The following is a 25680-nucleotide window of genomic DNA, read 5'->3' on the forward strand; positions in this document are numbered from 1 at the left end:
CCCGTGTCATTCTGACAACGTTATCGCGCGATTTTCTACTCTACCCGGAACGAGCAGAGCTCCAATCTCGGCTCCAATACCGCGATCCGCAATGTCGCTGCGGCGAAAGAGGGAAAGAGGTAACAACATACTCTGTGCCGGTGGCGTGAGGCTGAGCAGTCCCAGAGGCAGCTTCGTCGAGCAGCTACAGTTCAACAAAAAACAGAAAACACAAACAATAAGATACGGTGCAAGTGGCTGCTACTGATAATTTGTTGCGCGGGAGCGTCGCTACGATGGCAGAGAAGATAGTCGGGGGATTTCGCGACTGTCGATTCCTCATCGTCGGACGACGCTGCTCGCTCGGCGAGATTGGCTCGTGTGATTTTACTAAAGTCGTGCAACGATATCTACGATAATACGCTATACACCTAGACGGGAACAAAAGCAACGATCGCATTTCACCGTGTGTGATGGACGAGTGGCAATTATGAGGACGGTATGAAGATCTACCAGTACCAGTATATCGCGATATATGTAAACGACACACGAGTGTCTCTACATTATCGCGTGTACACGCAGATGAGACGCTTCTCTTCTCCTCTCTCTTTCTCTCTCTCTCTCTCTCTCTCTCTCTCTCTAATAAAAAAAGAACAAGAAAAAAAAGAGAGAAAAAAACTCACTGAGATCGTTACTCAATTTTACTCAAGCTATTAAATGTGTGACGTCATTCGAATTATTACGTGTGGCAATGTCGTCGATTCTGTATCTGCTGATGCTGACACGAGAGATCTTGTACCTTCGTACGAGCTCGGTAATAATCGACCCGAGTAGGTCGAGTAAATTACACGGTGATCCTTCTCAAGTCAAAAGACAAATTCCACCGCACGAAAGGATCGAGCTTACGTCGTGTGACAATGATGCGAGCGACGACGTCGCAGCGGCGAGACCGACATCCCGCGGGTCCAGTCCGAGAGCCGCTCCTAATTTCAGAGCATAGATCCCGGTGAGTCGTCTCAAGGACTGCAACCGCAGCCGCAGTTCCTGCAGACGCGCTCTGCTCTCCGTCTGTTCGTCCAGGAGTTGGTTGGCCGATTCTTGCAGCGATATCACTCGCGGTTCGCAACGTTCCAGGTCGCTTCGCAGTTCCCTGAAAATAAGCGAGCAAGCAAGGTCTCGTTAGCGGGCGCTAACTTGCCTCTCCTCTTTCGGCTTGCACCGAGTCTGCGTCCTTGCGTCCTTGCGCGTCAACGGACTCGAGTCGAGTCGAGATCTCTACCTGAACTTGTTATATTTCGCCTCTATGACGTCGGCGGACTCGGTCAGGTCGATCGGCTCGCTCGCTCGTATGCTGATCTCCGTGCGCTCGAGCCAGGCCAACAGCTCCTCTATGATACGATAGAACTGGTGATTCGTCATAAGGGCGACCTGCAGCTGTCCCTGCCATTGTGCGGCAGCTGTACAGATCTTCTCCCATCTGCCGTTCGCCACGGCCAATCGATCGCGCAGCTCCTTCGCGCGCTCCGTGTCCTCGGTGTGGTCGGCCAGGTGGGCGCCGACTATGTTGAGGCTCACCACGATGCTCTTGTGACTGTCGAGGTCGAGCAGGAATTCGCGGTGATCCTGGATCACGTCCTCCAGCTGCTCGATGTCGCCCGGCGGCGAGTGCTGCTCGCTTTGCGTGCCCTCGGCGAACTCCAGCCACTTGTCCAAACGCCAGAGGTCATTGTCCAGCTGGGCCCAGTTGCGACGGGAGCACAGTGGGCAGGTCAGTCTGCCGCTATCGCTGTAGGAGATTTGCAAATGCGGTCATGCTTTCGATCGTCGATCGCTCGAGGAGGAAATTGGAATTACTTGAAATTACGGTTTCCGATGAAGATTATTCACCTCGCTTGTTACGCGTTATACTTTGTGCTTCTATTTCTTTTTGTTTTTATGCGAGGACTGCTCTACCGCATTTATTTATTTGCATTAGCGGTCGTAGGATCTGGGAAACACTTTGTGCAAGAACTTGCCGCTCTTAAACGTTAAATGACAAACACGAGAGACGGAAAACCGTCTTTGGAAATAGCGATTACTGGTCTTTGGAAACAGCGAAACTATGATTAAGGTAAGAGTTTGATGTGAAGAATTAATTGTTACATGGTCAGTTACTCACTGGTCGCATGGGAAAGCGTAAGCGTCGGTGATGGGCGATCTGTATGGGATAAGGGATAAGCGTTATATTAATTGGCTTTAGCCACACACAAGCGTTGTTGTTTGCATTAGAAATTATTGCGAGGCGGTACGAGTCTAAATGGGCGAAAGGCTTGAACGACGCGGGAAGGACAAGCGTTATCGACATTGACGGTCGTATCACGTCAATTATTATCAGGTGTATCAGGTGTTAGTGGCGGGAGAATCGCGAAGAAGACAGCGTTGCGTCTGAATGATGGACGTTGGATGGACGCGTTGTTGGCACGCATGAATACATACAACGGTGTTACCCATGAGACATCGAAACTTGAAGAGTTTCACGGATCACGTAATCGCAGTCGATAGCGCAGTCAATAGCAAAAACAGTGTAAATTATCAACGAACATTGCTCGAGTGTTTCAAGTGTCCCTGAAAGTTAACTCCCGCGAGGTCACTTCGTCTCTGTGACACGTAAATCGATGGCGAGATTAAAAGAAGAGATAAGCCTTTACGCGCGCAAAAAGCGGTGTGAGCACAAAATCGTCTCCGATAGATCTCGAGACTTCAAGAATTCTCTCGACCGAGTGTCGTGACAACTCGTGTGCGAGTTTCAAGTGAAGCGAAGAATTTAGAATTCGTGCGCTTAGGGTGCGAGTCTCCCCCCGAGATGGGGGAGGGGGAGGGGGGTGACTCGTCGTTACTCGCAAATCATTTCATCGATCGGAACGCTCGAAAGTAAATGCCTAAAGAGAATGAAGTGAGCGTGAAGGGAACTTTACCTGAGCTCTCTGATTTGCTGTTCACGTGCTCTCGCTAGTGCAATGAGTGTGTCGTATCGAGCAATTAGTGTCGTTACCTCGCTACTCTTGGCAGCTCCTAAACTCAATTTGTCGTCTTCCATGAGTAGACTATGGAGATGACGTACCAGTTCTATCGACGACTGGCAACTTCCGATTAGTTTGGCCTGCAACGTACGCGCACACGTCAGCACACTCGTGTCGGCCAAGAAGTCTCACACAAGAAGCGGAGGAGGCACAATGAGCCCCGGTGAATATCTTACGATAGTCTTGGCGGCAGCGTTTAATCCGGGACCGGAGACAGGGTCGGGCGTTATCGCCGCCTCCAGAGCGTCCAAGGCGTTGCTGCACTCGTTCAAGGCGGCCTCCAGTTCCATGAGGTAAGCGTCGCACGAAGTCATTCTGACGAGCCTCGGCAAGGTGTCCACCTGCACAGCGGTGTCTTGCTCGAACTTCAGGGTCTCCACCTGCACCGCCTCGTCGACCTCCGACTTCTCCTGCGTCTCCAACTCCGCCTTCAACGCGGCTACCCGCGCCTTGATGTCCCTCCACAGCAGCTGATACTCGTCCACCAGCTCTTGGACCGCCGCCACGTCGTCGGCGTTGCTCTCCTGCATGACACGCAGCGCCAGTTCGTCCGCCTTGCGCAGGGTGACGTTCTGCGTGTTGAGTTCCTCTTCGATCTCGCTCAGCTGCTGGCGTCTTCGTCGCGAGGACGATCTCTGCTCGGGTGTGGCTAGATGTTGCATCTGCGTGAGACGGACATCCACCTGCGTGAGACCCACCACTGCGGCGCCGTGCGCCGACACGAATTCTCGATAAGTCTTCTGTTCCCGTCGGAGGCACGTGATGACAGCCTTGATCCTCGTCTCGAGGGCCAACCACCTGTCGATGGTCTTCCGCGCCTCGTGGGTGAGCGAGCGGAAGTTGTCGGGCTCTAACCCAGATTTTGCTAAGCGTCCGAACACCTGCTCAAGGACCTTCAAGGCCTTCTGGCGCGCCTCGATGTCCTTAGCCATCGACTTGGCCCTCTCGATCATCTTCTCCGACTCATCCTTGGAAACCTCGAGTAAATCCGCTTCCAGGCCCGACAAAGACTTTTCCGTTTTGGTTAGCCAAGGTTCGTGTTCGCACCTGGTCTTGTCCAGCTCCTGCAGCATCTTCCAGGTCATCATGATCTTCCTCTTGCGCTCGGTGGACTTGACGCACACGGTCTTCCATCTCTTCTCCAAACCCTCCATTCCGTTCTTGATCGCGTCCATGTTGAAGGAGACCTTCCACGTGTCGCAGTCGTTCAGCAGGATTTCGCACAGATTCAACACCTGGCCGATATTGGCGGTCTCGGCTTCGATGGTGGTCTTGAGATGCTCGTGATCCTCGAGCTTCTTATCGATGCACCTCTGCGTGAGTTTCTCGATGATGAAGGTCTCCGACAGCTGGCTCTCGATGCCCGCCAGCCAAGTGCGCAAGTCGGCTATTCTCTTCAGCAACGAGTTCATGGTGTGTATCAGGTCGACCAACTTGCTGGCCCTCGCCTTGCTGCCTGACATCAAGAGATCCCACTTTGCGTTCACCTCGTCCAAGGACTGCTGCAGCTTCGCCTTCTCCGCCTCTTCAGCGGCCTCTATCAGCTCCTGCCCGGTGTTCTGCAGCCATTCGAGTTCGCGCTGCTTCAAGTTCATCTCGGTCTGCAGCTCGCAGTCGAGTCGTTTCAACGCCTCCTCGGGCTCGTCCAACGCCATGGTGTCGTAACCTCGCATTCTCGTCCCGGTATCTTCCACCCACTGCAGGAACTTGCTCAACCTGCTCTCCCACCGGCCATGAAGACCGTAGCGCTCGCCAAGCCTGTAGGCCAACAGCGCCAGCTGATACTCAAGGTCGCCGTGCTGCTGCGACAGAAGCGCGTCGTGCTGATTCAGCGTCTTCATGTCGCTCGGACTCAAGCATTCCCTCAGCTGCTCGGTGACGACGCCGAGGGACTCGAGGTTACGTTGCCCCTCGGCCAGACGAGTTCTCAGGTGCTGAAGCGACTCCAGCTGCTCCTTCGTCCTGGACAGACTCGTCGGGCCCGCGTGGAAGGCCGAGCTGAGCGCTTGGCCAATCTCGCGGAAGGTCGCGGTGACCAGGCCGGATTGCTCGACGTGCTGCGCGTGCAGTTTCTGCACCCTCTGGACGAAGTCCCGCCAGGTCTCCAGGCCGGCTCGCAAATTGGCGATACGCTGCACGCTGGCCGCGTGCTCCATGCGTATCGAGACAGCCAGCGCCTCGTCGCAGTCGGTCAGCAGGTACTCCTGCTGCTCCTGAAGCGAGCCCACCTGCGCCTCGCCGGACGGTAGTTTGTCCAGCAGCGCTTGGATCCTCTGCAGGATCTTGTCCAGCCGTTTCAGATGAATAAACTGCAAGTGCATGCGCTGCCGCTCCCTCTCGACCTCCTTCAGCCACGTCAACAGCCTGCCCTGGTCTTGCCTGTACTTGTCCCAGGCGGAGATCCTGTCGCGCACCGTTGTGTGCCGCTCCAGTATCCTCGCGAGCGTCTCATTGTGCAGATTCGTCAGGGCGTTAAACTGCTCGGCGACCGATCGGTCACGGTCCTCCTCTTGCCGCACGGTCAATATGAGATTCTGCTGCTCCGGCAGGAGCTTCCGGTGCACCTCGCAGATGTTCCGGTACTCCGACAGTCCGTTGTAGTCGCCGGGCACGCCGCTCGACAAGAAGTCCCGCACGTGCGTCAGGTACTCCTCCCAGAGCTTGAGCGCGGCGGCCACGTCCTGCGAGCGTATCAGTCGCGTCGACAGCCGGTGGTATTGCTGGAAGGTCTCCTGGAACACGCGCTGCCACAGTTGCACCACCTCGACCACGGAGGGCTCTTGCACGGCCACGTCCAGGGCGCGATCCTTGATGGACTGGAGCTGCGGCTCGGTCCGCGTGAGCGCCAGGAGATGATTCCGCAGTATCGTCAGCTGCTCGTTCGACTCACCTTGACCCACCGCTGTGAGACTCTGCAAATTGCCAACGGGATATATCTCCGGGGGGTTTAGCGCTGGCCGAGCCGCGTCGTGTGCGTTGTATCGCGCGTCCCCGTCGGCGAGGCTCGGGAAGAGCCTCGTCGGCGGGGAGGCGAAACGCCTTGACGAATCAATTCGGCGAGCGAGAAGGCGCGAGCGAGTGCTTCCGTGAATCATCCCGCGACGCGAGCGAGGAGGCGCACGTCGATAACGCGCCAAGGTGCACCCGCGATCAATGCACCTTCGCACCTATCCTTCTAGTGTCCTCAGTACGGCTCTCAGTACCGCTCAGTACGGAATCCTTGAGGCGGCCGACGCGACGCCTCCCTTTATTAAGTTATACCTCCTCCTTCGGCCGCCAAGTAGGATCGTATCGAGTCCGGCTTGATCCGCGCGATCGACGTTGAGCGCGACGAGTCGTGCTCAATCCGCAAATTCCGTCGGAAAACGCGGCCGCGGGGCGGCGGCTCCAAAGTTCCAAAGTTTCCGCCCTGGCTCAGGGCGCGCGGCTGCTCGGCTGCCTCTACGCCGCGAGCCATTCAGCTGTTGCGGATTTCGTGACTGATGTAATTGCCACCCCGGGTTAAGCCTCTCGGCCTTGACATAACAAATTGTTTCGGAACTACCGCGATTAAAATATAAACGCGCGTGCGAAGCGATGATCGAGGTTGTGCCAAGCACCAATGGTGCGCCCCGCTCGGGAACTGACGGACGTCCGACCGTTGATACGTCAGACCGAGCCCGGCCCGGCGCGGCGCGGCGGGGCCTAACGATCACCTTCGCCGAAGGTGTGTGTACACATCGATCCTTGAAAAATGTTTTAACTGCGAGAAATTCGAGGAAGGTCTCGCACGTTCTCGCCAAGGCCCGCTGAATCCGCGCACGTACGTGCGGAAGGTACCAGGGTGGATGACTAACCGCCGTTTTCGGCCGAGCTGGCCGCGCCAGCTCGGCCGAAAATTTCGGGAACTCTCTGCTCGAGCGGAGCTCTACCTAGCCTGCGCGGAATCGGCGGGGGCGAAACCGAAGCGGAACCGCGATTCGCAGATCGTGATGTCACGGACGTGACATCTCTCTCTCTCTCTCTCTCTCTCTCTTTTATCCTTTTGCTTTCCTCTCCTCGGCCCGCTCGTCTCTCGGCTGGGACTCGAGAGACGAGCCGCTCGAGGCATTCTCAGGTTCTCGCGCGAGATGCTGATGACGTAGCCAGGCAGGATGGGGGGAGTCGTGATGGGCGAGCGCGAAAATGGAGGAGCGAGAGAGCGCGCGTACCTGTTGGACCGAGTCCAGGAAATTTTTCGTCTGGCAGAGATCGCCGCGTGCGAGTTCCTGGTTGAGGACACGCGCGTCCACCGTGTCCGCGAGGGTCGACAAGGTTTCGCGGACATCTTCGAGTCGTTGACCGAGCGCCTCGACTTCGCAGTGCAGCGGTCCACCGGCGTCCAGACCCACGTCCGATGCGATCTGTGCTACCAGACCGCGCAGTTCCGCCAGTCTCTCCTTGTGCTCCGCCAGGGTCTCCTCGCAAACCTACGACAGATTCGAAGCATCGTTCATGCGGATCGTTGCCTCTCGCAGCTGCCTCTCTTAGCCGCCTCTCGTCCGGGGACTTCGCGGCAAGGGAAGGACACGACGACCCGTTAGAGTCGCGGCGTGGCTCGTTTGTGCGTGACGATTTTCTCACTCTCCGCCTCGGAGAATTTCCGCCGGAGACCGTCCGTCGTTGCGATCAAACGGAGCGTCTCTCGTACGCGTTATGCGCGTGTGTTTGTGTATATTCGGTTACAATAATAATTATAAAATTATTGTAATCGCGCGTTTGGAAGTCCCTTCGGCTGAAGATGCAGCCGAGCCAGAGGATGCACGCATCCAGAACTCAGCACTTAGCGTCTTCGACATGTAGGGCGTGTGCGTTTATCGCGCTCTATCGGTATTTATAGACATGTATAGTGCGTGTCCATTATCCCTCCTCCACGTGGGAAAACAGACTTTACCGCGAAAATGTGAGACCGCGTTTCCCCCCATTACGATCCGCCCTGCGCTTGTCTCGCTCTTGTGTCTCTCTCCTTGTGCGTCTCGTCGCCGCTTACCTTCGCGTGATTTAGCTTCTCGCTGCTCCCTCCCCTCCCCGCCCCCGCGCATTTTCGCGCCGGATTTTTCCCCGCCGGTAATCGCGTTAATTATCACGCCTCTCCCTCCTTCCGCCCGCCCATCCCGCCCGTCATGCATGCAAGTGCAAATCGATACGCGCGTCTCCGTGCTCTCTGCGGCTGTACCCCGATAATTAAATACTCGAACTTGTAACTCTCCCCCACCCCTCTCCCATTGTTTGAAGAGCGTCGAACAGTTGTATAGTTGACGTTCACGCGATATCCGCATCGATTTGATCTCCGTCGCCGATGTCTCGCTGAGACTTTGTAGCAGCACTTGACTTTGTCCTTCGTGTGTGTACGCGTGTGTGTGTGTGTGTGTATGTGTGACGTCACATAAAACGCGCTGTATACGAGCGAGCGTCTTTCTTCGGTGTTCACATAAAATCGGAGCAACGGCGAGCCAAAGGAAAAAGAGGCATTTCTCCCCTCCAGCGGCTTCGATGACTAAACAAACGTGCGAGTGTCTCGCGATACGCATGCATTATCGGGCTCGGGGCAAGACCTCCGATGCGCTGACATCCGCCTTTGTGAAACGCGCTCGCTTTCGTCTCACAATCTCAACCCGGGTGGTACGCGGCTCATCTATTTCGCAAAATGCAAAACGGGAGAGCGAACGTGCTCGGCTCCGCTTTGGGCGGTGTTCCGCTCTCTCGGTTTTTCGGTCGGGCTTAACGAACGGCTTCCTTTTCGAACGAATTTATCAAGACGCTGTCGAGCATTCCGCGTAAATATGCACGTTCAGCGACCGGCTGAGCAATTCGCGGCGGGAGAGTGAAAATTTCGCGCGATTAATCTCGGTTACGATTTTCCGCTGATTTACGACAACACCTTCGCTCTCCGTGCGGCAGATTTCTGCCTTGCTCCTCGATAATCACCGGCGTAATTAATCTCCGGCGTAATTAGTCTTCGTACAGCCGAGTTCTGACGGACTGACGGCGCGAGGGTCCAAGTTCACGGTACGTATTAAAGGATTCCGCGGAAAACTCGCTTTCCGGAAAACCGCCGTTAAAATCCGAGCAGGTGAGAGAGAGAGAGAGAGAGAGAGAGAGAGAGAGAGAGAGAGAGAGAGAGAGAGAGAGAGACAGAGAGAGAGAGAGAGAGGGAGAGAGCGAGGAGAGACGCAGACGCGAGTCTGACCCGATTTCTCGCCTCTCCGTGAGCAGCGCGAGGTTCTAGCTAGAGGCGATAAAAAACGTAGAGACGGGGGAAAATATTTACGCGAGGCGACACGGGCCGCGTGCTTTTCGGAGAGCGCCAAAGTTATTTCCGTCCCGTTGTTTCAGGCCGGCGCTAATCTCCGGCCTCTCTGCGCGTCGAACAGTCACGTCTTTTCACTGGTCCATCCCGTTCGGCGGATCGCGCGCGGAAATCTTCGCGCGCGCGCGCGTGCGTTTACCTTCCTTTCCTCCGGCGTGCACATGTCTCAGCAGAAACCGCCGGCCATGCCTCCTGCTTGTTCACGACGCGCGTCACGAACCTCCGCTCCGAAACGAGGCGAGTCCACGTGCGACGTTATACTGTCGTCTGTCGCCGTGCGAACACATGGTCCGACCGGTCGTCGATGCGTGTACACGTACCCACGCGCACAGCCGAGAGCACACGCACACACGCAAGGAGCATCATTCGAGGCTGACGCTCTCGCAACACGCGCGTCCGATACGCGCGAGTGTTCAAACGCGGCTGGCTGATAAGCGACGACGGCAGCGATAACGAAGACCGCGCTCGCCGCGTTCCTTCCTCCGGCGAGACTCGCTCGACTCGGACGAGGAGAAGCGCAGGAGAATCGAGAGAGCGCGATTCTCGGAGATGCTGCAAGCGCCTCGACGCCCTGGACCAGACTGGCGTAGTCTCTGCGAGAGATCGATGCGCGCGTCCGCCCTCTTGCCCCGTATTCTCGCGCCGACCTACCCCTGCCAGGGCCGGCACGCCTGTGTGTGCGCGAGGCCGAGGGGTGGCGACGATCACGACGATGTGTGGTCGACCTCTCGCTTCTCGCTCGATTCTTCGCCCGTGTCGAACACGAGCGTGTTCATCATCGGCACACGCCCGACGCCGATGGCGCACAGTGTGCGCCCGCGCACAGCGGGGGGACGATGACATCACGCGCTTCTCCATTCAGGGGATGAAAGCGCGAGTCTGTTGCGCGAGTCTCCGACTCGCCGGCGGCCACGGTCGGGCCGTGCGGCCGTCTCGTGGGAGGGAAAGGTTCTCACTCTCAGTCGATGCGAGTCGAGATGGTGAGATGCGAGGAGTGTGCGAGTGAAAATATCGATCGTGCTTTTTCACGCGAATCGCGCCGTCGCTCTTCTCTTCTCTTCAGCCTGTCGACGAGCGTCGCGAGCATATTTTCGCGCGCGCCGTTGAACCGGAACTATGTGTGTGTGTGTGTGTATGTGTGCGTGCGTATGCAGAAATGCTTGATAGCCAAGTTTGTTGTCAGTCAAGTTCCAACATCAGTTATCCCACGCGCGATTCACGTCACTCGGCCTGCGAGTCAGGGTTTGTGTGAAGAGCGCGAGCGAGATCGTGTCGCTCCAGGTGCAACCTTGTTTATCCGGTACACTCGCTTATCGAGCTTGCCGTTGCTTATCGCACAGCCGCGTCTCAACTGTTGTCACTTATTCGTATTTCGTACCTCGCATTGCTTACCGCGAGTTATCTTTTTCACGAGGTCGTCGTGCGCTCTCATCATTCCTCATCGTCCCTTGGCGCGCCTGTTATCACGGCGGATTGTATTTCGAGGACGAAGGAAGAACGCGAGCGGAGGAGGACTTGCCTTTCGGCGTGAGACGTCGATCTCGCCGACTTTCGCACGCGCGACTCGATGATTTCTTTAGCAAATTAGCGCCGTTCGCGCCGGGCGAATCCACGATTCTCCCGCGAGAGGCGTCCCCGTTCGGACGCTACTTATCGCGTCATTAGCGCGTCCTCTCACGCGTCTTCCACTTCCGCGCGGCCGAGATCGGCTCGGCGAGCGGTCGGTGTTTCCGAAAGCGGACTGCTTTCGGGCCGGCGCGACGCGCGGCGAGTGGCTCTCGCGTTTGACTTATGATAATCGCGAAGGCCACTCGTGTTGAATTTCAAGCGACGGAAGCGTTCTCTCCACCTACCTTGATCTGCTTGACTGCTTCCTCCGGCGGCAGGTTCACCACGCTGTTCATCTGGGTGTCCACCCAGGCTTTCACCGCGGCGCTCGAGTCCCTGTACTGCTGCCAGAGGTTGCACGCGCGCTGATAGCGGGTGCAAAGGGCGTCCAATTCGGCCCTTGTGTCCTCCCAAGCCTGTACAGCCTCATTTACCGCCGCGTCGACCTTCTCGCGGACCTCTGCGGCGCAACTCTCCCGCAAAGGCTCGGCGGCGGCACGTAGCTCGCCAATGAGAACTTCCCGGGCGCCCAAATCGCCGCTCAGACCCTGCAGGATCGCAAAGAAGACACGGGCAAGATTAGCGCGCGAGATTGACAGTCGCTCGCGCGCGCGACTGTCAATCTCGCGCGCGCGCGCCAGGCCAGGTTGTTCCGATTCCTTGGTGAGTTAGCTGACAGTTAAATCATACGTCTGTCTTTGTCCAAGTTGAAGGAAAAACAAAGGACAGACATATGATTTAACAGTCAGTGAACTCACCAAGAAGTTGGAACGACCGGCCGTCAGCTGCAAGATGACGGATTACCCTCTCTCTCTCTCTCTCTCTCTCTCTCTCTCTCTCTCTCTCTCTCTCTCTCTCTCGCTACTGATTCCCTCGGATTCTCGATCCTCATCGGACGCGTCGGGATTTCGGGGATACGCCGCGAAATTCCCGCGTCGATCGAGAGCGTTGATATCCGTCGCGAAGCGATCTCGGGAAGCACGGAGATCTCGATGGTCGGCGTAGCGCGGCGGCTTCGCGCCAGACAATTCAAAGAAAGCGCAGGCACGCCGGTTTTACTTAAAACGCGCTATAAATAAATTTGCGGCACGAGACCAGCACGTTTCGAGAGCCGCGACATGAATTCGGTCAGAACGTGGTTGAACTAATTCTGTGTCGTGTACTCGAGTTCGTTCACCTCGCCGCGAGTTTCCCGCGCGCGGAAAGGCGTACGCGGAAATTGACGACTCCGATGCCGAATGCCGTATTCCGATTGCAGCCGCCGCTTTCTCTCTCTCTATCTCTCTCTCTTTCTCTCTCTCTCTCTCTCTCTCTCTCTCTCTCTCTCTCTCTCTCTCTCTGTCTCTCGATAGCGCTCTCGACACCGCGTCCCTCCCTCGGTGCATCCTCCCTGTGGGAGGGTCCGTCGGCAAATAATAATACTCGCGACTACTTACGGCGGCGCGCGGTGTTGCGCGATTATCGCATCGCGTCGGGCCTCGCTCGCGCGCGCGCGTGCATATTTTACGTGAGGCCACGTTGGTGTGTTAATCGTCAGGCGGTTTACCTTAGCATTCCTACATTTCGAATGCCCCGACACGAGACGCGCGAGGATAAATCAATAGCGGCTACTAGGAAAGGAAATGGTAAATACACGCTCGGCCAGCCGCAGCCGCGACTCTCGCAGCGACGCGTGCTTCTCCACGTGCCACAGTTTACACATAGCGTATCGCGCCACGTCGAGCTTTAAGCCCGAGCGCTAGACTTCAGTCGGTCATCCTTCTCTACGTCATCCTGCGTAATTATTTCTAAAGTGGATTAGCCGTAGGCGCTCGTTAGCGCGCTCGACGCGCTATTTCTTGCGTCCGCGTCGCGTCGCGTCGCGTCGCGGCGGCGGAGCGCGACGCGACGCTTCTTATCGCTCCGATAACGACGCGTCCGCGTTGGCTCTTTCGCCGCCGCGCCGACCGCGGACGATCTTGTGAGAGACTTTTTCCGCGGATTTTCCGCCGGCGCGGCTCGGCGCGTGAGACCGGAGACCGACGCTCCGCTCCACGGATTTCCAGCGGCGCACCTGCACTTGTGCGAGCATGCGAGCGTATAATCGCGGACTGATCGCGGAGAGTCGAACGTACAACTTCGCCGGTCTGGTCTCGCGGAAAAATGTCGATAATAACTGTACATCGCGCTGCTATTCTCGCTTAATCGCGCTTATCCCGGCCGACCGCACGCGGAGAGGATCCAACGTGCGTGGCATCGCGCGCGCACCGTGTTCTTCGCTTTACGTACCACGCCACTATCTCGTTACAGGTCTCGCGACCTGTTGCTTTGCAACTGCTTCACGCCTCACGCAATCTACGCCGACTTAATACGCGTCGCCGGATAACGGTGCATATATTTGCTTCATATATGTCCCGCTGCGTCGCGGACTCCCGTCGCGGCGCGACGGTCACGCGCGGCGGCGAACGCAGAGGCGAGACCATCAAGGCGGAAATAAATCCTTGCGAAAGCGTGCGCGCGAGAATTCGCGGAGAACGCAACGCGCTCGGCCGGCTTCGCGCGGAAATATCAATGACGATTTTGTGCGAACGCGAGTCGCAGGCGAGCGTCATCGAATCGATCGCTCCGAGATCGCCGCGAGATGTCCGCCGGGTTTCTTCGCCGGCCGAGTGTGCCACCAGCGGTTCCGGTTCACGTAGTTCGCCGCAACGACGCTCACGAGGAGGTTGCTCAGGGTGAAGCAAAGGGCTCGTGACTGCGTGGCCGCTGCAAAGTGTCGCGAGGATGAGGACTCTCAAGGTTGGATCATCCGCCTAGACGCCGGCAGAATCCGCCAAAAGCCTTGAGATTTCGTTCTTTTTTCACAGATACGAGAGATGGGACGCTGGCGGGACGCGAATGCAGCCGCGGGGAAGGGGAAACGCGCGTTCTTCTGGGCTTCTCGCGCGCGGACTTTCGCAGCTACGAGAACGACGGTCTCTCCTCACCTTCTGAAACGCGCAGCGCGACGCACGCGAGAGAGAGAGAGAGAGAGCACGCCGGTGCCGCATGAGCGTACGTGCATCCGGTTGCCATTCGCGGATATCCAGCCGCGAGAACGCGCTTGTTTCGCGGCGCTGGAGCGTTCAGTGGAAAAAAAAAGAAAAAAAGAGGTGAATGCCGCGGATCGATCCATCGGACATCCGAGAGACGCGCCGTTTCCGGCGCTCTCGGGTCGGCTAATTCGCCGCGAATATCGTCACCACGCGTTCGCTCGCCTGCACTGACCCGTCACTCTGACTCCTGAGACCACCGTGAGGAAGCACGCGCGGCTGCTAATCGCGAGCGGAAAACGTCACGGAATTTTCCGCGGAAACTCGCGGTCGCCGGAAATCCCGCGTGCCGGAGCGGAAACCGCGCGCGAGCGCGGTCGCGCCATTGAGGAAAACGCTCGCCGCACGTGGCCGAGGCGACGCGACGTTACCTTGAGGCTATTTATTGTGCTTCGTCCTCGTCGTGGAATTCCAGCGTCGGAGGGTCACGCCGGTCCGCGGAGCGGAGAGTCGCGGGGCCTCATTCGATCTACTTGTCGATGACTCGCGCTTATCGGACGGATAATACGGAGATCGAAACGCGCGACGGGAGCGCGTTTCGAGACAGTGGACAGCGGACTGAACGCGCGGCAGGAGGAGAGAAGGGGGACGGAAAGAGAGAAAGAAAGAGAGAGAGAGATGGCGGGCTGAGCTGGCGGATATTCTCGGCGGCGACGTAAACGCGACCACGGGTCCCGCGGTACTGATAGGCGCCGCTTTAGTCCGCGATAACGCGGCTCTAAAGTCTGAACGAGCGAGAGCGAAAGCCGCGACGCCTGCGCGGCCTGCCGGGATGCGACGCTTCGTGTAACACGTGTGTACGATCTCGCCGTGTCATTGATAAGATCGCTTTGTATCTGTATCGGATCTTAGTCAGCCACGCGACGAACTGCCGATTGACTATTCATAAGTATCGCGGAAAGTTCCACGGGGGCCTCGAAATCGCGCGCGATTTTGCGTCGTTCGGTTCGATTTTGTCGCATCGGCGTCGCGGCAAAAATCGACGCTGTTGCAACAATGTTCCGGCTGATTACAGGTTACAGGTCGCCGACGGCAGGTCGGCTTTTACTCGTCGGCTGCCCGACCTCGTAAGCGGATCCACGTCGTTCCACTTTCCCGCGCGAGGCGGATAACGCGGCGAAAAAATAACTCACCTCGAGCCGCTCGGTAGCCTTCAGCAGTCTGTCGTAATCGACGGAGCCCTGGACGGTCAACAGCTCCATCATGTAGTCCGCCTCTTGGACGGACTGCTGCACCATCTCCAGCTGCCTCTCGAAACGCCGCCACAACGCCAGTTTGCTGTGCAGCAACGAGAGCAGGCGAGCGCACCTCGACTCTAGCTCGGTGTGCGTGTCCTGCACGTTGGAGAGGTCCCTTTCGATGCCCACCGGCGACACCGTCACCCTCATGCCCGTCGGCAAGTTGTGCAGGGTTTGCCTCAACGCCATGAGGTCCTGCCAGAGAACCGCCAGCTCGTCCGCGACCGACTGACAGCGGTCCACGGCCGCTGCCACCAGCTCGCTCCCTTGCTTCTCGCTCCCTTCGCATTGGTCCAGGATAGTCGACAGTCTCTTGTGAGCCTTCCTGAAGCGATTCAGTCCGCGTTGGAGACACTGAATCCTCTCCCGGAGCAACTGCGCCGAGTCCAGCTCCTCGCTGATGAGACCCTCTATGCAGCGCGCCGACGACAGCAGGATCCCGACCCTCTCGCTCTCCGCCGCTGGCAGGAGGCCCAGCCGACCGATCTCGTCCTGGATCAGGAAGATCCTGTCGAACAGCACGGTGAGCCTCTCGACGTACAGGTCGAGCTCCTCCTCCGTCTTCAGCACCCCGTGGAAACTGTTGATCGTCACCCGCAGCTCGTTCAGTTCCCTCTCGAGCAGCTTCAGCTTCTCGTTTGACGAGATCTCCTCCGACGAGATGCTGCGGGTCACGTCCTCCTGGATCTCGCTGATCTTCTCGCTGACGTCCTTCCAACGCTTCTGCAACTCGCCGCGGAATTGCCGCTGCAGCATCTCGTCCGCCAAGGGGATCACTCGTAGAGCTTGCTCGAAGTAGTTGTACGCCTCGTTGCGCATGTTGTTGTGCACCTCGTACTGCGCCTTCAATTCCTGCGGGCGGAACAAGAGCGCGCGTAGAGTCGCACGGGATGGCCTTCAACGTCGCGGCCTTCTTTCGACCGCTCGGCTCTCGCCGATCGTATTCGCGCGCCGCAACTTTTTCTTTTTTTCGATCTTATGCCACATTGAGATCCACAGATGAGGATTCTCGGTGAAAAGAAGGGAGCCGATCCAACATCACGTAAGAAGACACTCTTGTGTCTTCCGCTCTCAATCGCGCCAAAAATACGGCTGACGATGAAGGAGACTTGCGTCTGCGATGGCACGTGGCCAAATGCGACATCGGAAAAACGTGACCCAAATGCACGCGCGGATATAGCCCGTAGAAGAACACTTTTGCCGGAGATTATCAAGTTATAAATATATACTCGTATGTACACTCGTACAGAAGGCCCCTCTCTAAGCGAAAGAGAATCTGGAAAAGAGTGCTCACCCAAAACTGACGCATGGAGCTCCCCGATGGGTCGCGCAACACGGCAAGCTCCTTCTCGGCCGAAGTCATCCACTGCTCCAGCCGATCCGTCAGCGCCTCCTGATGATTCCAATTGTCCTTGAAAGCGAGTAGTCTCCTGAGAGAGGCTTCGATGTCCTCCTGTAGCTTCACTATCACATCCAGAGCCTCGCCGTATCGGTCCTCGGGGTCTTCAATGTCGACGAGGTCGCGAAGACCTCGCGCCACGTCGAGCAGTTGAATCAATCGCGCATGGTGAGTCGCTACGTCCGACGACAGGGACTGAAGCGTGACGAATCAGCGGGTTACGAAAAGATGAACATTTCATAGAAATCTCTGGAACGAATGAAAATTTACGGCCGACAGCGCCGTGTCAGCGCAATCACCGACCTGATAGAGGGAGATGTACTGGTCGTAGTCGATCGACGTGACAGTCTGGAGATCGGGAACGCGTTGATGCGCAACCTGGAGCCAGCCTCTCTCCTCCTTCACGCCCTGCTCCAGGAGCATCCAGCGCGACGCGGCCAACGCCATTTGTTGCGCCCTTGAAGCCGCCTGATCGAGCAATGCCGTCGCTCTGCCGTGCAGCTCCTCGTGCAGACTGGAGTGCTTGGCTCTCGTTTCCGGGTCCAGATTGCCCTCCAGCGACTCGAGGATCGCGCGACAGTGATTCAGGTTGACGAAGAACTTCCTGTGCTTCTGCATCTCCTCCTGAAGGTGCTCCAGACTCACCACAGAGATCGGGCTGTCCAGCAGGTTCTCCGCGATCTCGGTGATCTGCGCGAATTCCTGAAGCGTCTGCTCGTACTCCTCGGCTAAGGCGAGCAGCTGGAGAAGACGCTCCCGTTCGACGCACACACCGTGCTCGATGATCTTTGTCATTTCGTGCACGGCGTACGTTTCCTCGGGTATGATCTTGCCGGGATGATCCCGAAGCAATTCACGAGCGGCGCCCAGTAGCTTGCTCGTCTGCCACATGTGACAGCGATTCGTGTTCTCCAACTTGTCGAGCTCCCGCAGCTTCCACTGCGTGGAACATTCGCTCTCGATTATGTGGTCGAGCAGCGTCCGTTGTTCTTCGACCAATCTGTGATATAAAAAGGGATTGAAAAATAAAATACATTGAAAATATTAAATCAAAGGAATCAGATATACCTCTCAGTCTCTCTCTCTCTCTCTCTCTCTCCCCCCCCCTCTCTCTCTCTCTCTCTTTGCGTGTAGAGAAAGAAAGAGAGCAAAATGATTTTAATACTTAGTCACGTCGAATATATTGTTTACTTCCGCATGATGATAGCTCACCTGTACACGTTGTTCACACCGTTCAAGAATTCGTCCCACCTCGCGAATTGGCTGCTCGCGTACTTCTCCCCGTCGGCGGTGACATGCTCGATGATCTTCACCTGATGCTCGAGAGCATCCACGCATTCCTGCAGTCTCTCCCGCTCTTCCTCCGGATAGGCCGGCTCCACTTGTTTCCAGATGTCGTCGAGCTCACGGATACTCTCCTCCACGTGATTCACCTCATCCTTCAGCTCGACGAATGTCTTGGCATCCTCGTGCGAAGGCCCGGCCGGGCACTTTCTGTTCAAGAAGATGCGGTACTCGATGGTCTCCAGCCAGGTCGAGATGGTCTCGACGACGGTGACGAGCGTTTCCTCGACCACCACCACGTCGTTCTCCTGAACGGCGTTCCTCAGTTGCGCCAGTTCCCTGCGGACGTCCGACGAGCGTTCCTCCGCGAGCCTGTCCGTAGTGACCTCTTCCAGGTGCGCGATGTGCAGGATATTGCCCAGGTGACTGGACTCGTTGGTATTCTGCAGACTCTTCACCCGATCGCTGATCAGTCTGGTGGCCTGCATCGTTTGCGCAGCCTGGTGCTGCGGCTTCACGCCGTATTCCAGGGATTCCTTCAGGAGGAAGGTCGCGGACAAGGTGTGAGGCGACGGTAAGGTGGCGGGTTCTTTCCACAGCTGCGGCTCCTTCTCGTCGTATTTTCCGGCGCCAGTCGAGGCCGGTGGCGCGGATTTCTTGTGCGACTCGGATATCACTTTAGCATAGGTCTTGATCTCTGTCCGTTGGTCCTTACTCAGGATAGGTTGCTCCACTTCCACGGGCGTCAACGGTTCCTCGGTGGTGTCCATTGGCTCGGGCGACGATTGCGCGAGTGCCGCCGATTGCTCGGACAACTTCTGTTGCTCCAACGGCATCAGCAGCGGCTCCATCGTCAGTTTGCCGAGTATGAAAGGCATTCGCACTTCAGGTACTGCTGTTGCTTCTGGAATGTTGCGACTCGAGTCGATCGCGAATCGATCGATCGTCGATGTAGGTACTGTTTTCGAGGTAGTTGAGACATCTGCTACACCTTGAATGCCCTTCTCATCCGCGTACTTCGCGCTCTCTATCACAGTTCTCAACGCGGTACCCTCCGACTTCAAGTCTGGCTCAGGGTACTGAGGTATCGTCTGAGGGACGTGTTCGGATACCACGTCATCTAGAATGTCGTCCAAGACGTCTCCTACCGGGGACCTTTGCCTGCCGGTGTTCTTCTTGGCGACGTCACTGTAGGAGAGCTTCAAGGCAATATCTTGCGACTCGATTTGCGGTTGCCCGAATATGGACTCGAGCTCGGACTTGCTCGGTAGACTGATCTCCATGGTCTTGTGCTTTCTCTTCCTTCTTTGACGCTTCGCTGCCTTGCTGTCTTGCTCAGCAGCAGCAGCAGCAGCTGCAGCTGCGTCATTACTGAAATCTTCGGTCACCGTGGTCTCCCGGGAAGTGTCAGATGACTCTTTGCTGCCAGACGCTACGCTGTCGAGCGTGTCGCTGGCGGACAGCTCTATGGTTGCCTGAACGTGGATCTCGAACGAAGTGTCTGGAGTAGTGTCCTTCTCCGAGGTCGAAGGCGTCGTAGATCCCTTCGCCCTCGCATCAGTCTCCAATGGCCTTGGACTCTCCCTCGCTGCGGGTAACTCAGCAAGTCGATCTCTCGTCTCTCTCTCGATGGGCGCTTCTGTTTCTACGGTGCTTTCCGGAACGCTCGTGGGAACAACGTCTACCGGCTGGACCGGTTCCGGCTCATCAGCCGCAACCTCTGTCTCCTTCACCTCCTCGAGGGACCTCGCGTTTTCTGGTACTTGTACATCAGGTGCTGCTGGAGTTTCTAATAATTCCGCAGACGGCGGCACTTCCTCCTCCTGCTCCTCTTCCACCTCCGAGATAATCGGCTCCATCGCAACGGCCACTTCCTGGGCATCCGCTGCTTCGCCTGTCTCTGCCTTCAGATCCTCGGTAGACACCTCGACGGTATGCGTGGTAATCTGTGCGGTCTGCTGAGACACCGACGCAGTCTCCGCCGCTGGTTTCTCTTCCTTCGGCGACGTCTGCGCGCTGATCTCGCACGTCTCGGGGATATTCTGCACGCTCTCTTCAACATGCGGTATCAGCTCCATCGTTTTAATCTGCACCGAACTGTCGTGGGTCTGAGTCTTCTCCGGCGAGCTGGTCTGCGACTCCTCCTCTGTAGTCTGCCTCGCCTCCTCGATGCTGGTTTGCATCGAGGACTCCTCGCACACTACTACTCGCGTAGGTTCCGGGCTGACACTCACCGGGCTCGTCTGCATCGTCGTCTCCATAGTCGGTTCCGGTGATTTCGTTTGCATTTCGGTCTCCTGCAGCTCCACCTGCCGAGGGCTCACCTCGGGCGTCGTCTGGGTTTCCGTCGTCTCGGCTGGCGCTGCTTCTGGAGCTGCGACCGTCTGAGTATCCATGTGCGAGACGTCCGGCAGCTCCGGACTCGACGGGGCGCTCGTCTGCATGTGCTTCTCCAGGGACTCCGGCACTTCCGGAGACGACGTTTGAATGGCGGTTTCCAGCAGCGCGATCTTCTCCTCCACCGGTGACGGGGTGGTCTGTTGTTCCACCTCCATCATGGTGTTTATCGCCGTTTGGGTCTCGGTCGCTATCATGGGGGCTACCTCAACGGGCGAGGTCTGCATTTCCGTGGAGAGGATGTCGATCTGTACCGTTTGCGCTTGGGAATCTTCCTTCTCTGTTCTTACGACAGCGGCAGGCGAACTGTCTTCTATCGGGCTGGTTTGCACCGCGAGCTCCTCCATCAGCGTCGCTGTAGGTGTCGCAGTCTGCACGCCGGAATCTTCAACTTCCGGCGTCTCCTCGGCCATCTGCGCGCTAAAGTCGAGGCCGGGTTCTAATATCGTCTGCGTCTCGACGTGAGTCTCCTCGGTCTTGGCTGTTTGAACCTCCTCTTCGAGTGTCAGCGGTACCGGCTCGGGAGACGTTTGCGCGAACGTAGAGATGCTCTCTTCGTCTACCTTCGGGGTGAGCGCGGTCGATGCGTCGCACGTCTCCACTGTGGTTTGAGTATTCGCGTCGTCCAGTGCAACTTTGTGCGCTATAATAGCCTCTTTCTGCGGCATCGTCTCGACTTCTTCAGCTCCGTCTTCTGCTTTGTCTTCTTCTCCTTCCGTTGCGCCTTCTTCTCTCGCCGTGTGCTCTTCCAAAGTTTCGATCACATCTTCTTTTATCACTTTTATCACATGGTCCTCCTGCGGCTTTTTCTCCTCGGTCATCTCTTCCAACTTGGGAACCTCCAGAGGAAGACTATCGTCCGTGAACGCAGCGTCGTCGCTGCTGGACTTGGGCACCTGAGTCGACTCTTCGTCTCGAGTTAATCGTACCTTCTGCTTCTGTTTCTTCTTCCTCTTCCTCTTCTTCTTCGCTCCGTCCTCGTCTTCCAGCGCAACGGACAATTCATCCATGGTTTTGTCGTCCGCTTGGTAGCCGTTGTCCTCCGGCATGGCATGATCGTCTAAGCTCAAGGACGATTCGGTGATGGACTTGATGATCTCGGCGACGTCCGGCTGCGGTTGCTCGCTGGCATGCTTGGACGAGTCCGACGACGGGATGTTGATCTCCATAGACTCGGCGACCGACGTAGCGATCGACTGGCTGGATTCCGTTTCCGTGAGCTTCTCCGTGGCTGCCGGCTTGGTCTTGTGCCGTTTCTTTTTCCTGCTCTTGTGACTGGTGGTGTCCGACTTGCTCTTCTCCGACGACTCGACGCGAACGTCGATCTCCTTCTCAGCCGTAGATACTTGCTGCTGCAAGGTCTCTGTTTCCTTCTCAGCCGTAGGTATCTGTTGTTGCAAGGTCTCCGTTTCCTTTTCAGCGGTGAGAAAAGCGCTGGTCTGCACGATTTTATCGTAAATCACCTCCGTCTTTTTCTTGTCCGCCGGAAGACTGATGTCTACGTCTTCCTTGACGATGCGGTATGGAGCGAGCTCGGGTCGTTCTGCTCGAGTCTTGATGGACACCAAAGGTTCCGCCTGTTCGTCGTCCTTGCGCACGGATAGAGATATCTCAACCTTGTGGAACACCGGTTTGTACTCCGGTTTGAACGCTTCGTCCTTGGAATCGTCCTCCTCCTCCTCCTCCTCCTCCTCCTCCTCTTCCACGAACAAGCCCGACGGGATCTCCGGTTCTTTGGCAAGTGTCACCGTGTCTCTTGATGTTGAGATAATTCTTTCTACGGATTCATCGGGTTTCACGGTGTCTGATTCACTTGGCGGCACGATCGGTTCGTCATCGGTTCGTGGCTCCGACTTTGGAGACGACGCCACCACCATCATGTCGTCATCTTCCTCTTTGCTTGCGGATGGTTCGATCGGTACCTCTTTCTCTGATATTCCCGGCTGGTCCTTTCGCTCAATCTTTTCCTCTAATACAACGACAGTCAATACATCGACATCTTTACCAGCCTCTATGGTGCTGCTACCGTCGTGGTGCGTTTCTACTTCTACCGTGCCATTCTCTAGCTCGATACTGGGTGTTTCGCTCTTTACTGGTGCATCGTCAGACTTACAAGTAGCCTTGGTGACCACCGGTTCGTCATCATCTGTCACCGCCGGCTCTAATGGGGATTTTATAGATTCCGCATGTGTCGCGCTAACTGAGACGTCCTCGGCAGGAGTCTGCAAAACGCCAGACCGCTCAGCATCGATCAGCGCCTGGCTGTCGACCGCCGTGACTCTACCTAAGCCGTTTACCTCGCTAAGGAAATGATCGAATTCCTGCTTGTCCGTCGGTCGTTTCGTTTCTTCCGATGCTACACTCTTATCGTCTATTCCTCTCGGCGATGGAAGCGCTTCTTCTGTCGGGCTTCTCGCAGATTCCGGTACCTCTATCTTGGAATCTGCTGCCTCCGCCGTCGAGTCCGTTAATTCCGCCGTAGGTTCTTGCTGCTCTACGCTTTTCTTCCTTCGTACCTCGACACTCGAAGTTTCAACTGCCGCGACGACGTCGTCGTCTTTCGCCGCGACCGTCGTCGACGTTTCCGTCGCCGGCTCCTCGGTTTCTTCTCGAGGCGTGGTCACCATGTCCTTGGCGAACGGCCCGAAGAACGGTCCCTGCATCGGACTACCGGGAGTGCAGGGTTCCATCGGTCTTGTTGTTTCATGTTGCTTCGTTGTACCCTCGATCAATCTCTCCCCCGGATCTATAGTCTTCTGATCTTCGCTCTTAACCACGTTGATGCTGATGTGAGGTATGTCCTGCTCGTCGATCTCCACCTCTTCAGGTTCTTCGATCACTTCCTCCGTAGTGGTCTCTTTGCCGTCTATTATGGTGACCTTGCGAATGATCCTGCGCGTCCTCTTGATGACCCGCCTGGTGACCTGTTGCACCACGGCGTGGACGCTCGACGTGCTCGTCTGGTACTCACCGCCCTCCATCAGTATCTCCTCTTCCACCGGCTGACAGCTGATGTCTCCGATCTGACCTTGCGTCACCATGCGCGTGTAATGAGGCTCGGATTCGTACTCCTCCACGTTGATGCCTTCGGTAGGCGCCGCCGTGGTAACCCTACCGCCGTAAATCTGCCTCGTCGTGGTCTCGATGGTGCCGTCCGGTCTGGTCCTGGTCACGGTGACCTGCTGGTCCCTCATCGCGGCCTCTGAGAAAGCCTGCATCATCGGCGGCGCGTCTCCGAGCGCCGTCGACAGCGTGGACACGCGTTGCTGAGTAGTCTGCCTGCTGGTGACTGTGGTGCGTCGCAGTTTCCTCACGATGATCCTCTTGGTGCCGTCAGCGTCGACGACCACCTCGGTGGTGACGTCGTCCGGCTCGACTAACACTGTCTCGAAGGACTGCGGCGCAGCGTGGACGATGTTCAGCTCGCTCGTCGCGCTGTTGGCCTTCTTCGCGTCCTGGTACTTCATGTCGACGACGATGTCTTCGTCGGGTAGAACGCTCGACTGCTCCCGCTGCGTCCTCACCTCCTGGGCGAAACTCGGCGGCACGTACTTGGTCGCTATCTCGATCACGTCGTGATCGCCCGTGGTCGTTTTCAGGACTTTTATGGCCTCCTGCGTCTGAGCGCTCTCGCTCGGCAGCAGGGCTTGCGTGGTCTGCGTCGTCAACGAGTGACACGTGGTCGTCGACGGCATCTGCGTCGTGGACGTCTGCTTCGTGAGCTGCGTCTTTTTCTCGACTACGTCGTCGAGCAGTAAACTTTGACCTGTCTGCAGGGAGACGTCAGCCAAGGACGGCGGACCGGCTTCCAAGGAAGAGTGAATTGAGGGCGCTTCGTCTAGAGTAGCATTGTCTCTTTCCGTCGACTCGTCGTCGGCCTGAGCCTCTTCGTCGTAAATCTCCTACGAGGATAACAATCGCCTTGAGAACATCTTCTCGAGATATGACTCGCGACATTCAAGCGGTTCGTGTCATTATTAAGGATGATGCTCTACGTTCTGAATGAGATATATTATCGACTACTCGTCGTTTATGAGCGATCAATGTGACACTAGTTTCGCGATGTAGTTTCCTTTAATTTATTAAATAAACCAGAACGGAAGTTAGAACAGAGAAAGAGAAAGAGAGAGAGAGAGAGAGACAGAGAGAGAGAGAGAGAGAGAGAAAGAAAGCGGAGTTTGTCAGTTTGAACTCTTTCGTTGATTACGCGGGTCGCTCACGATTGTTTTATAATTTTTTAGTAAACGTGATATATATAGTGATAAGTAATAAAATAATAAATAATAAAATGTATATATTACAATAAATGATCCTCTCTCTTGATACGAACACCTCTCGGTGGAATTCTTGCGGAGAACTGCATTCGATGTTGTTACGTTACAAAACTATAATGTCAAAGTGAGTCATGGGATATTCACGGACTTGCAGATATTATTATTTACGCCGGTATGATTATTTATTATTGACTACGATAATATACGATACATATAAATATAACGATTAACAAGACAGGGGAGTAAAAGGGCGGGATATTAATGTAAGAACCCTTTAATTATTTATATATATATATATGTATGTATATATATATATGATGTATTACAGCAATGTGTGTATTAACATTCCTTAATTATACATGCAGTGCCTATATTACATCCATCACCTTAAGGTAAACGAAAATACATAACAGTCATGATACAAATAATAATGTACAGTGAACTAAGAAGTAATGTACGGTGCGTGATATCTATAATGATGAAATGACGAAGTGCGTGATAACGAAAAGCGCATATATATATATATATATATATATATGTCTTGCAGCGACGATGATGAAAAAAGAGAGAAGCGAAAAAGAAAGAATATATACCCAGAATAAAATGCTTGCTCTACCAGTTAAACTATCCATGTCCGCAAGCGTGCAAAAGAAACTGTTTAAGCTCGACGAGCAAAGATGACCGCTGTGATGTATCGCGGGCAATTGCGTGAACTCACTTGCCGCCCATTACAAAGCGCTCGGTGTCGTCCCTAATTAATTCACACGACCGCGAGGATCGTTTCCGGCACACGAGCATGCCGGGAATATGATGCGAAATAACGACTTACGCGCTCGAGTGAAAGATACATAAAATTGCTCGGCGCGCTCGCAGCGCGTCTGGCAGCTGTCGATTTTTCGGTGCGCGACCATCATCAATTTTAGCGATCTGTGATTTAATCTATCTGTCTATGCGGCATTTAATTCGCCTCTATGAAGCCCCTAGCTTTGTAATAACGGCAACTGGCAAGCCTCTTTTCTAGTTTTCTCTCTTTACGGCGCGAA

The 25680-nt window shown here is 56.0% G+C and overlaps 1 protein-coding gene and 1 long non-coding RNA gene across 11 annotated transcripts in view; one reads left to right on the forward strand and one right to left on the reverse strand.

Moving 5' to 3' along the window:
• Positions 1–25680, reverse strand: part of Msp300 (Muscle-specific protein 300 kDa) — a 98650-nt gene that overhangs the window by 2157 nt on the left and 70813 nt on the right. For 8 of the 10 annotated variants that reach the window (XM_025303277.1, XM_025303275.1, XM_025303271.1 and 5 more), the window contains 12 exons: positions 17895–24265; positions 16986–17682; positions 16578–16877; positions 15179–16135; positions 11220–11522; positions 7229–7486; positions 3215–5950; positions 2934–3118; positions 2138–2176; positions 1259–1765; positions 886–1129; positions 132–184 (listed from right to left, as the gene is read on the reverse strand). In XM_025303277.1, coding sequence (XP_025159062.1) covers positions 132–184; positions 886–1129; positions 1259–1765; positions 2138–2176; positions 2934–3118; positions 3215–5950; positions 7229–7486; positions 11220–11522; positions 15179–16135; positions 16578–16877; positions 16986–17682; positions 17895–24265 — 12650 coding nt within the window. The remainder of the gene's footprint in view (positions 1–131; positions 185–885; positions 1130–1258; positions 1766–2137; positions 2177–2933; positions 3119–3214; positions 5951–7228; positions 7487–11219; positions 11523–15178; positions 16136–16577; positions 16878–16985; positions 17683–17894; positions 24266–25680) is intronic. The other 2 variants (XM_025303272.1, XM_025303276.1) reach the window with 2 other exon arrangements.
• On the forward strand, positions 11601–14410 carry LOC112589527 (uncharacterized). Its single transcript, XR_003113608.1, has 3 exons — positions 11601–11637; positions 13264–13752; positions 13821–14410. It is a non-coding gene; the product is annotated as an uncharacterized LOC112589527 (long non-coding RNA).

Source organism: Harpegnathos saltator, unplaced genomic scaffold (assembly GCF_003227715.2).
Source record: "Harpegnathos saltator strain DR-91 unplaced genomic scaffold, Hsal_v8.6 scaffold539, whole genome shotgun sequence".
In the NCBI taxonomy this organism is placed as follows: domain Eukaryota; kingdom Metazoa; phylum Arthropoda; class Insecta; order Hymenoptera; family Formicidae; genus Harpegnathos; species Harpegnathos saltator.